The sequence below is a fragment of the Microtus ochrogaster genome, linkage group LG4, assembly GCF_000317375.1.
Source record: "Microtus ochrogaster isolate Prairie Vole_2 linkage group LG4, MicOch1.0, whole genome shotgun sequence".
Classification (NCBI taxonomy): domain Eukaryota; kingdom Metazoa; phylum Chordata; class Mammalia; order Rodentia; family Cricetidae; genus Microtus; species Microtus ochrogaster.
This window is the reverse complement of record NC_022030.1, coordinates 14,239,927-14,252,290: the sequence shown is the minus strand read 5'-3', so window position 1 is coordinate 14,252,290 and position 12,364 is coordinate 14,239,927. Positions and strand designations below refer to the sequence as shown.

The 12,364-nt window shown below is 39.9% G+C and overlaps 1 protein-coding gene across 6 annotated transcripts in view; it reads right to left on the bottom strand.

The window, feature by feature from the left end:
• Utrn (utrophin) overlaps positions 1–12,364 on the bottom strand; it is a 521,838-nt gene that overhangs the window by 36,766 nt on the left and 472,708 nt on the right. For all 6 annotated transcript variants that reach the window (XM_013351419.2, XM_026786362.1, XM_026786363.1 and 3 more), the window contains one exon: positions 2,865–3,001. In XM_013351419.2, the coding sequence (XP_013206873.1) occupies positions 2,865–3,001 (137 nt within the window). The remainder of the gene's footprint in view (positions 1–2,864; positions 3,002–12,364) is intronic.

Sequence of the window (12,364 nt, the reverse complement as noted above, 5' to 3'; positions counted from 1 at the left end):
GTTTTCTGATAGAGCTTCAATCCAAGCTGATGAAAATGATTCATTTGGCCAGTAGATCTTTTCCTCCACCTCTGTGCACCCCAAATTCTCAGCACATGACTCAGGTCAGGCTAAGCATAGCTCTCCATCCCTCTCGGTCCTGAACATCCATCTCCACAACTCCATCTACAATGAGTGCCTCTTTCCACAGTTAAATTCACTATAGGTCACTTCGCCCAATGCCAGAAGCAGGGGTCTCTAGTTTTTTCTTATCGTTAGGGAAACAAACCAAATTCTAAAGCTAATAGTAATCTCCTAGAACTCTCAAACTACGTCTACAACTATCTTAGCTTATTTTTTGACTTTATTATGAATACTATGCTCTTTAATTATACACATTTATTCCCATTTAGAAAGTTCTTGCATACAGACTTGTAAATTGAACTGAATAATCCTTAGCATGGATATGCTAGTCCTTATCAGTTATCAGTGTTTCTTCCTGTAAAGGCCCCTTATGTATGCCGGCATACCTAACGACCAGACAGATGATAAAACACAACATTTGCAGAGACGAAAGAGAAATAAGAGAAGGAAAATTCCATAAATAGCTTCACTGCCTTCACCACTTCAGTGGCTTTCTCCAATGTTCTCCTCCCACAAGGAGGAGAATAAACGAAATCAAACATTTTTTTAAACTACCCACTCACATAAATTGTTCTACTGGAAGATTAAGTGACCTTGCAGCAGGAAAGGGCTCAGCAGAAAGATGAACTACAGCAAATCCAGAGCTCGATGCAGGATTTGAAGAAGAAAACCTGCCCACACTGTCTAGTAGCTCATAAATCTGTTCAAAAGGGATCTTGGGGCATCCAATTTAATCAGATGTCCCTTCCTTTCTTCTGCGTGCATGCCTCTTGGAAAATGGTGGAAAATTTATGTTAAGCATAGTGATGCATTTTCAGCATAGTATGTCAAAATCAGAAAATAATTTTTTTGCATGCTTTTCTAATAATTTTTCCTTAAAAAATACTTTGGAGGCCATGAAAGTGGCTTGGTCAGTAAAATACGTTCCCTACAAGCATGAAGAAGCTGAATTCAATCCACAGGACCACACAGAATCTGGGCACCTATAATCCAAGTGTTTAGGAGGTGGAGATCGGATGATCCCTGGGACTTGCTGGACAGCCTGCCTAGCTCAGTCATCAAGCTCCATTTGTCTCAAAGAATATGGTGGCAGTGATTGAGGAGAACAACCCATGTCGATTTCTGGCCTACACACACACACACACACACACACACACACACACACACACACACTATACACACTTGTGCAAGCACACACACCACATAATATAATCACTTGTGCAAGCACACACACATACACTCAAATTGAATCTCATGATTATTTTGACATTAAAGAGCAAAGTCTTAAAAAAAATGTTTAAAAAGAGTATGAAAAATCCACCTCTCATGTGAACAGTGGATACAAATGACAACGACTCCTGCAAAGAATGCAAGGCAACATTGCTCAGTACAAATCTATCATATTTCCTCCTAAACCCCAGCACCATGTGACAGTATATCTACAACATTATATACCCAAGTAGCTATTGCAAAGGTAAACTATCTGTTATCTGAACAGAAATAAAATTTTTCAGGTGTTCAGCAAGTCAAACTGTATTGCACACTAAAAGAAGAATTTTTAGTACACAATCTTTGAAGACCAAACCATATCCATAAAAGACCAGAGGATAAATACTTTTTGTAAATATATTTAAAGAGCTTCTTTTAAAACAAAATAAATGTAATAAAACTTGTTTTCATGTGTGGTGTGTAAAACAAAATAAATGTAATAAAACTTGTTTTCATGTGTGGTGTGGAAACAATTAGAAAAGACTACATTTTTGTAGGAGGTATATGTACTCGTTTGGGTGTGTGCGTGTGTACATACACATATATGTGCTGGCCAGAGGTAAACACTGGGCATCTTCCTTAATCACTCTTCGCCATATATTTTAGGTATACAGGTGTTTTGTTATTACACCCAAGCACACGACAAAGGCTGCAGTTGAAATATTCGTGTAGATACTATAGAAAGAGATTCAAAGATTTAAAATCTCATCGACTTTGATCTCAATAGATAACTGCCTGGTGATTTAAAATGCCCATCATGTCTTTGGGTTCATTTTAAAGCCTTTTCCCTTCTTATTTCAGGCTCGACATTCTTTTGTTTTCTTTCTCAGCTTTATTACCCCATTGTAATTTTGCTCTCTCATAACTTTCGTGAATACGCTTGTCAACTCAAAACGCAGACCTTAAGCAATTTTGTCTATTTCATATAATGTCTCAAGTTGTTGCATTTTGCCGCTTTCATCTTCAAGAAGACCAAGAAGAAACATAAAATGAGATTTCAGAATAGATTTGTACTTGCAGCACAAGATAAAGTATCGCTGGTAATTTATATTAAAAAGATGTAAAATGGCTGGGACTCTGACTCAACAGGGGAGCATTTATCTAGCATGTGTGAAGCTCAGGGTTCAATCCTCATGCCACAAAACAAAACAATACTAAAAGGTATTATAACAAAAACATTGAAACCGCTAAAAGGGAAAAAAAGAAATGGAAATAAATGAAAGAGAAAATGATACCACAATTTGACTTAGATATTTCTTAAAAAACAATTTGAAAGTTCAGGAAAACTGGCTGTGATGGTATCAAAATAAAAAAGTAAGGCAAATGAATTGCTGTTGGAGACCTAATTTACCTGTTTCAGAATTAAACATTTCACCAGGACACAGATCTCCTTGGTGCCATGTAATTTGTTTTGTGTTGTTAGCATTAAAAATAAAGAGCTGTAGGTGTTCGCGGACGAGGATGGAACTCACGTCTCTAAGTTGTCCCCTTCCAGCACGGTCTGGACAGGCAGGTAGCCAAGCCGAGGGTGTTTGGCAAAGTACTTCTTGGACCTGAACTTGTTCTTCAGCACCTTTGTGAAGTCTCGTACATCTTCCCCAGATGTTGTCTATGAGGTTGACAAATGCACAGTACACATTACAAATCAAAGGCTATAACAACAAAATCTGAGCAGGTGTAAGTTGAGTATTATTCAATGCCAACAATTTTGGTCACTTTATATATTTTTGGAATGCACAGTATCATGAAAACAAATGGCAATTGTGACTCTCATAAAAATATATTCAGTCATGATTCCATAATTTTACAAAATTATGTTAAAAGTAAACCATTAGGTAACTGATTGATCCAATGTTTTAAAACTTGACTCCAAAACTACAGTTTTGGACAGTGTACTGGTAGGTTTCTATCAGTAAGCCACTTTCCTTCTATAAGGTGTAGTCACGGTACTCCAGATTAAATACTTCTAATTAGGCTTAAGGTGCCAAAGTTAGCATTTAGCTCATGCTGGCTCCCAACAAGTCACCACACATTCTAGTTGAGAGAGAAGTTCAAGCTGCAATAAAGAAAGGGCAAGGGACATCGAAGTATGTGCCTGTAATCTTAACACATACAAGAAAGAGACAAGAGAATCTGAAGTTCAAGGCTAGCCTAGGCTACGTGGGGAGGTCCTACATAAAGATCAAAGGAGCTAGGCACAAAAGCAAAGCAATCAAATGAGCAAAACCTTCTAAGCAGGCATGATGGGGCATACCCATAATCCTAGGATTTAGAAGATGGAAGCAGGTGGATTAGGAGTTCTAAGCTGGCCTGGGTTACATGAGGCTAATCTGGGCTACATAAGACCCTTTGGGGGGGGGAGTAAGGAGAGGGAGGGAGGGAGAGAGAGAGAGAGAGAGAGAGAGAGAGAGAGAGAGAGAGAGAGAGAGAGAGAGAGCGAGCGAGCACAGTAAGCACAGTGCCTTCTCTGGCCTTTATTAGAAAAAGAGTCTATAAGTTTCTTTCCTTTCTCAACCACATAAATATACTATTATTTTACCTGGGTTAAAATGTAATGGTGATATACAGTGTTTCTATTTCATAAGGACTTTGAAATGATTGGGGTTTTACTTTGTTGTTTGTTTTGTTGAGACAAGGTCTCATTATGCAGCCCTGAATACACTACACTTGCTCTGTAGTCCAGGCTGGCCCCTGCTTCTTGAGTGCTGGGACTAAGGTCATATGCCACCATGTCTAGCAAGATTAGTTTTTATAACCATGTACCAGTGAGATGCTTAAAGCCCTCAAACAGCACTCTCCTATCTTAATCCATAAACGATTCTCTCATCTAACTTCCTACGACTTACTGTTCATATTCAACGCAGACACCAGCTTTAGTTCTGAAGATGCACTTATATATTCATATTATTAACAGAGAGCTGAATTAATACTTGGGTCCTATACCCGCTGGTCTGCTTCCAAACCTATCACTGAACAGACTTCATCCCCCCCTCCTTACACAGAGACAGAGAGGTTTTCTAGAGATCACAAACAGAGCGATGGATATGTGTATGTACTGTGCTGACTGCTCTCACACTGTGCCTTTTCTTTAAGGGCATGTGACCCAGCATCATACAGACTGGCTGACGAACGGAAACTCTGTATTTGATGGTACTCAACTTTGAACTTAGTGCCTCATGCAGGTGAGAGAAGTCCTCTACCCCTGAGTTATATACCTCAGTCCTCCTTTAAATTTCATTTTGAGACAAATTCTTACTAAACTTTCCAGACTGCCGTTAAACTCACTCTATGGTCCAGGGAGGCCTTGAACTTGAAATCCTCTCTTATAGTCCAGGGTAGCTGGGGTTGTAGGTTTACATTATCAAGCTAGGCATGGAACTTATAAAAATGCTATACTTTTAATACAAACAAGTTCTACTTTAACTCATACGCGCCCGCACACACACACATCTGTATACATTTATAGTTTTCTATTTTGTAAGTGATCTTTGTACATACTTTGCTTCTATTAAACAATTAGAGAGTTTTTTTTTATTCTACTCTGGGCTTGCAAAGCAGATAGAAGTATGCATGAGCTACAGAGATTTATAGTAAAAATAATCCATTCATTTCTCCTTTTATTAAAACAAATATCCCCAAGGGCAAGCCTCTTGTCATCATCAGTTTTACAAGGTCAAGTCTGTTTTTATTAACTGAAAAATAAACTTTACAATGTGAAGTGTGATTGAGATAGTCTGTCCTACATATAGCAAAAGTGCAGTGGGACAAAGCCTTTCAGGAGGAGATAAATAAATAAAAAAAAAAATTCAAGGCCGGTGCTGAAGAGATAGTTTAGTCAGAAGCCACATAACAATACAGACTGCTTGTAATATCAGCAAGAACTCGAGAGGTAAAAACCGGTAAACCCCTGGGGCTTGAGAACTTCAAGCAAATAAAAGGAGGATCACTCCTGAGACATGAACCCCATAGTTGACCTCTGCCCTCCACAGGCACACATGCATACATGTGCTAAGCACTGGCACGGATAACACACACTAGCCTGTTCTCACATGTACCTACAAACACATGCCTACAGCAACTCAAGGCAACTCTGTGGGAAAAGGGGTTGGCATGAAATACAGTGGTGTGTGGGAGCTGAATCTGGACCACGCAGAAAGGAGAAACAAGCAGAATAAAGATGAGGGAGAGAGGAGACTGCCAAGGAGGAGTGCCCAGAATGGAGAACAAAAGACTTCTCCATCAACTGCAAAGGGCACGCACACCTTTGGCAAGGCAGGGCTCCGAGACAGCTGAGCTCATAGGCGTGTGTCTCCTGGTGAAGATGGAAGAGGGAAGATGTCTGCTACAACAGAAATTCAGAAGGAAGACCGGTGGAAGAAGCATTTGGGATTCCATTGCTCCTGTGTCTGCCCTTACTGTGTGCAGTTAACATACACAGAAATGCTGAAACAAGAATGCACTCCAGTTTCGATATAACCTGTCTCTGAGCTCGCCTATGGGAGGGCATTCATTTCTGTGTCCAGAGGTTTTGTAGCTAGCCTTGAGTTGGATGGGTGAGAGAAAGGCTAGCTCAAGACTCAAAGATACCCTCACCCCCACCTTCTGACAGTGTCCAGTGTATAACTCACTGGTTACGAGTACACTCCTACGTGAACAACCACACCACTCTCTACTTACATACATCATGACCCCATCCCTCTTCACAGATGCCCTGTGCCTACTATCCATGCCCAAGCCCTGCCAAGTATTAATCTAGCTTCTGCCGCTGTGAGCTTGCTTCTTCTGGGTGTTTCATAGACAGCACTGCACTTCACATAGCATGTCTGCCATGCTTTCTATATTGTTCCAGCTATCTGTTCCGGGTTCCTCATGTTTGAGAGGAAAAGAGAAAGGCCACTGGTAAAAGTCCAACCCATATCACAAGCCCTGCAATCAAATATGCCAACTATATCCAGAACCTAGGAAACAAAAGTAAATTAAATCAAGCAATTAAAAAAAGAAACCACTTCTCTATTTTGCCCCCATCACAAAAAACTCAACAAACACTTGCTCACTTTCCAAAAAGTTGAGGCACAAAGTTGAATTGTTTCTAACAATGCATGTCTCTTATAAAGCACATATTCAACAAAAACAGCAGGTTTTCATTTTTTAAGTAATTTTTATACTGAGGGAAAATATGTGCTACTCACAGTTGTAATCCAAGGCTGTTAGTTCACTGGCTCACAAAACTAAAGGAGATTTGAAAAGTCCCTTTTCCATAGTGACTGGGACTACACTCAGAATACCAGAATATAATTCTGCAGTTGGAATAGAGCTATAGAAAGGAATTAAGCCTAATATTTTACACTGAAGATGGTAAACATATTTGCCTATGCTTGGTCTAATTAGCCACCTAAGAGCAGCATCTGTAGCTCTCAATTTTATAGTGCTAATGCAGTGCTTTGCCAGAAAGAAGCCTACCACCTAGCATAGCGGATGTCATCAAATGCAACTCTCCTATCACATTAGATCCAGAACCTTGTTCTTTAAAAGCAGACAACTGTTGCTATTATGGTGGGAAGATGGAATAGAAAGGAACTTACTGGAAATTACTGTACAGTGAGTCAACCTGTTAAATGCCACATGCATTTCTTGGAACATTGGGCTTTCGTTTATTGAAAATAGATTCTTTTCTCACATAATATATCCTGATTGCAGTTTGCCCTCCCTCTACTTCTCCCAGAACCTCCCCACCTCCTCTCCTTTCCATAGCCACCCCCTTTCTGCCTCTCAGTAGGAAAGAGCAGGCTTCTAAGATAACATAAAATAAAATATGATTAGATAAAGCAAAAACTACCACATTGAAGTTGGAGAGAACAAGCGCCTCAGTGGTAGACTTCTGCTCAAAGCACCCCCATTGTGTTTGCTCCAGACCATCTGCCGTCTTGGGAGGACCTACAGTTGTGAAATACCTTTGCTTCCTTCTCATTCCCCCATGGGGTGACAATCTTGGAGTCTCTATGGCTAGTGGTGGTCTCTCACCATCCAGTTTTATTTGAAATCTTTCTTGCTACAGGATTTTATTGCAAATATTGCCTGTGAGGATTTCTGTCTTACTGACTAACTGCCCTGCTTCTTTTTACCTAATAAATGTGAGGAATTGACAAACACAAGGAGACTGAGATAGCCTGAAGCCATGGACCTCCATCGCCCTCCAAGCTCCTCTAGACTCACAAGCTGTAAGAACTCATATATACAAGACAGAGACACCCTCCTAATTGATTTTTCTTTTCTTCTTCTAAAGTCACACCATTATCCTGAAGTAAAGGAGCAGTAAGAAGATAAACTTACCTGAGCAATACTAATAGCTAGTTCTCTACTTGTTCTCCATCATCATAAATGAATAAAATATTGAAAAGCTTTGCCCAATTATAAAATCTACTGTAGAGCCAGTCTCCTCATGTAAGCTTCTACCAAAACCCTAAGGTGTTGAAACCAGACAACTTCATTTTTCAATCCTCTTTTACCAATGGCAATAATGACAAAGTCAGGAGTATATATATATATATATATATATACATATATATACATACACATATATATGAAACTAATATAGTATATTTATATATTACAGTGTAATAATTACATAGTATATTTATATATATTAAGATTTATTTTATTTTTATTTTATATATGTGGATGTCTTGCATGCATGTGCGCCACACACATCACATATACAGTGTTGTACAGGCCAGAAGAGGCCATCACATGCCCTAGAACTGGAGTTACAGGCAGTTGTTAGCAGTCACGTGGGTGCTGAGAATCAGCAGGTCCTATGAAAGAGCAGCCAGAGTTCTTAACCACTAAGCCATCTCTCCAGCCTCCATCAGAACGGTTTTAAAATTTCATCCAATTACTACTTAATTGGAGCAAATATGTCACTTAAGATAAAGTATACTTTGAAATTATCTTTGGCTTCAATTGCGTATCTATATATTAATTCACGTGCATGAATCCCTGTGTTCTTGCTCCATGTTTGAAACTCCTAGCTTAAATGCTGACCCCCAGCGCACTCCTGAACTTCAGACACATTGATGAATGACGGAAAGGCATTTCCTTCACATTAATGTGATGCACAAACAAAAAGCAAGGCCTAGGTGCAGAAGGATCTAGAATTCAGAAATGCTCGCCCCTGTGCTATTTATTATGAAGTGACTCCTTGAGTAAATTGCTTTTCTACTTCAGCTGAAGAACCATTCACTACTAGTGCCAGAGATCCCCAAGGCACCACAGAGAAATGGACTGTTTACGATGATGCCAAAAATACCCAAGGACAAAACACAACTGCTAATTTCAGACCAATTTAAACCAAATAACAAAGAGAACTGAAAATAAGCCAAACTACATTTATTTTTAATTTCTCAGTGATTTTCTTGGTCAGTTCATAGCTCAAACAATATTATCTATGTCCATAAGAAACACTTTCATTAGGTTGTTAACTATTAAATTCAACCACTAATAAGTTATACAGAGGGAAACAAGGAAGTTTAAGGATGTAAATCAAGGTTATATAAAAATGCACGGTTGTTTGACACATGAGTAAATAATGAAAGATGGCCTCGTGTGCACCGTGTGCAAACACTGGAGTCACTGATACAAGCACACTCATTAGCAAGCTTTACTCGCTGAAGACAGAGCTGAGGGTTGTATGTAAGCTTCTCAGTGGTCCATCTCATTATTCACAGGACTTGGGGACACTAGCCAGGAATTCTTCTTTTCTAATGATAAAAACTAACCCTGGATTTTTACTCAGTTTTTGCTGATTTCAACAAGTTAAAATTCCGACACATTTGAATTCTATGACTTGGTTGAAATCAGTAAGAGAATCTCAGAGCCTTTGGGTCTTTGTGGAAAAACAGGAGAGTAAAAATTAAGTAACAGTGACAGATTCACCGAGGACAAGGACGATGATAAGCTACCAGTGTAAAGTAGAGCTTGTTGCAGCCATAAGAGCTAATGGCACCATCTAAATGCACTGGACTTGCTGAGAAATCACGGTCGGGGATATAAGAGCTTAGGAAAACCACTTTGGGATGCTGGAGTCAGAGAAACAGCAACAAGGCTGCAATTTTCGCATATTGGCCAATATCCCAGAGCGCATCTGAAGAAGCAAGGCTGCCAACACAAACCATGCCAAGTCAACAAGGATGAGATCAGCTCTTCAGCATGTCCATACAGTTGGCTTTCACAGCCCCCACCCCACAACACACCAATGTTGGCAGGAGGGAGGAGACAAAGCAACCGGTGCCAGTTTGTCCCTTTTTATCCTTGTTCTTTACCTTTGCCAATACAATTTTAAAAGGCACAAATTTAGCTTTAATTTTAAGAGGATCTGTTGTTCCCAATATAGTAATTTGATTCTATCAGTTTATATAGATCTTGGGTTATTTCTACATCTAAAAACCCATGGCAACAAGAATACCATGTAGCCAAAAGGCCAAACACAAATGAAAAGTCCCTACACTAAACAACCAGGCCACAGTGACTTGAACCTGACTCCCATGACGAAAACCTTTGGAGACTGACTCCTAATAGACTACCACGGCTTCTACTCAAAGGCCCACACTCAAGAAAGACAACTTATGCTGTTAAGTCTACAGTTTAATAAGGCAGTGAGATCAGCCCTGAATAAATGGCCTACGAGATAGATCAAGCAAAGTCTCCCCAGTTTATCTGTCCTCTATAAGAACTCATCTGCAGCCTCTAGACAATATACCTCACTAAATTCTCTGTTTATGTGCTCGGTAAATTCTTTTTACCTGCCCATACCTCTTCTCTTCCACACTGTACTTAACATGACAAATATACCGAAATTTGTTTCGAAAAGAACATTCAGTTTTTACTATAGTACCCTTGACGTCTCTATCCTTATGTTCAGTTGATAACAGAAACCGATGGAGTTGCTGATATGATTGTGGAACACATTGCTATTATTGGACTTTTTATATACGCAAACATATAACACACAATATAGGTATTTGGAAACCTTAGCTATGCTGTCAACTTTGAAAAAAAGTCTCCATTTACTGTGCTGAGGGTTGAGCTGATATACAGAAATTAACATTGAAATTAATGCTGTTCTGTAAATGTTTGCTGTTGTTCCTATTGGTGAGGAGTCACAGTTGTATTAAATATGGAAGGTCTTAGCCACATAGGTTAGACTAAATGAAGTATTTTCTAAGTAATGGAAATATGACTTGCTTAAAAACTGTACTACCTATCTGTTTTAAGTGATACTAATTTAAAATAATTTTCCATAGAGACACTTCAACTTATTTTTCCTTTTCGTTTTTTAACAAAATCTCAGTGAAAATATCAGTATAAACCAGTTCTGTTTAATGAACTTCAATTCAATGAGAAAATTTACAGTAACTCAATCCCAACACTTAGAAGCTAGAAATAGCCAATATCCCTGCCTGTCCTGAAAGCAAAGATTTCCAAATATCTAGTTTCTTCATCTTGAACTAGCATGTCTCTCAAACGCCTTTCCATCCTAGCCAGCCCTTCATAGCCTGAAATCTGTATGGAGTAATACAGCACTATCTCAATGTTTTATTTTCCCTGACGTGGTGGGGCCGCTGCCCCTCAGTGCGTGCACACAGCCTTTGTCTGTCTACTTTGACGTGGTTGGGCTGCTGCCCCTCAGTGCGTGCACACAGCCTTTGTCTGTCTACTTTGACGTGGTTGGGCCGCTGCCCCTCAGTGCGTGCACACAGCCTTTGTCTGTCTACTTTGCAGATGTTGGGCCGCTGCCCCTCAGTGCGTGCACACAGCCTTTGTCTGTCTACTTTGCATCCTCACTACTGTGCACTCGACCCGCTGTCCCACATTCTCCTCTAGCATTTTTGTACTCCTTCCCATACATGAATCCTGATGCTGAGGACATGCTATAAAAAGGGCAAGAAAAAATGATGTTTGCATTCATTGCAATTTAGTACATGTTACCCCAAAGGCATTCGAAAAACCAGCAGAAGCAGGAAGGTTGTTCACTGTTCTCGTCCCCAGGAGCAGCTCATGAAGCCCCTCTTGGACAGGTAGGAAATACCATCATTATCCATTGCTAAGTGTTCAAAGGGTCCCATACATTTCCTGTATTGGAAGCCTAATTCCCAGTGCAAGATGATGAAGGACAGGATGTTAAGACTTGACTAGGTAACGTGGGCTCTGGCATCACCAGATGCTATAGTAGAAGAGGGTTGTTACTGCTCTGGGTATACCTGATAAAGTGGGTGTGCACAGCTCTTTCTGCTTCTCCTCCCTCTCTCTTCTGTGTTATCTTGCCATGTCTTTCAGCATGGAATAACACGACACAATTATTATTACCAGATGCAGACTTCCAGCTTGGATTTCTCAGTCTCCAAACCTGTGTGACAAACAACCACCTGTGGTTTGTCAACCACTCATCTGGAGGTGTTCTGCTACAGCAGCAGTGGGTGACCAGGACATCTTTTGAAGACATGGGACCTGGAGCAGTATCTTTACAAGCAGGCTTTTTACTTCCCTAGTACCACAAGGCTATATCACAATCTCTTTGTTCATTTTGACTTCTCTAACTGTCCACTCTTCATGAAACCCTTAGTGCTAAACTAAATAGGCTTCTCCATGTCCCTGGGTTTTCATTCCCTTATGAAGGCCTCAGAGTTCAGGAAATTAAAATAAAAATAAAATTTATGCCCTGACAATGCTAAAGCATGCATGGACAGCCCGTATATGGCGGTTCTGTTGAACTTGTCCATATTGGGTTTCATGGTCTAAGTTGATGAGGATGACTGATCAGGTCTCAGGAAAACTTGTCATTAAATGAATCTGTGTACATTTGCTATTCTGTCTTCAGCTGTGACCCTAAAAACAGAAAGAAAAGACGTAATTTTCCTTCCCTTGCAATTTGCCTCTCTACCTCACCATCTATAACCAATGTGCTCTTGAAGCCCTT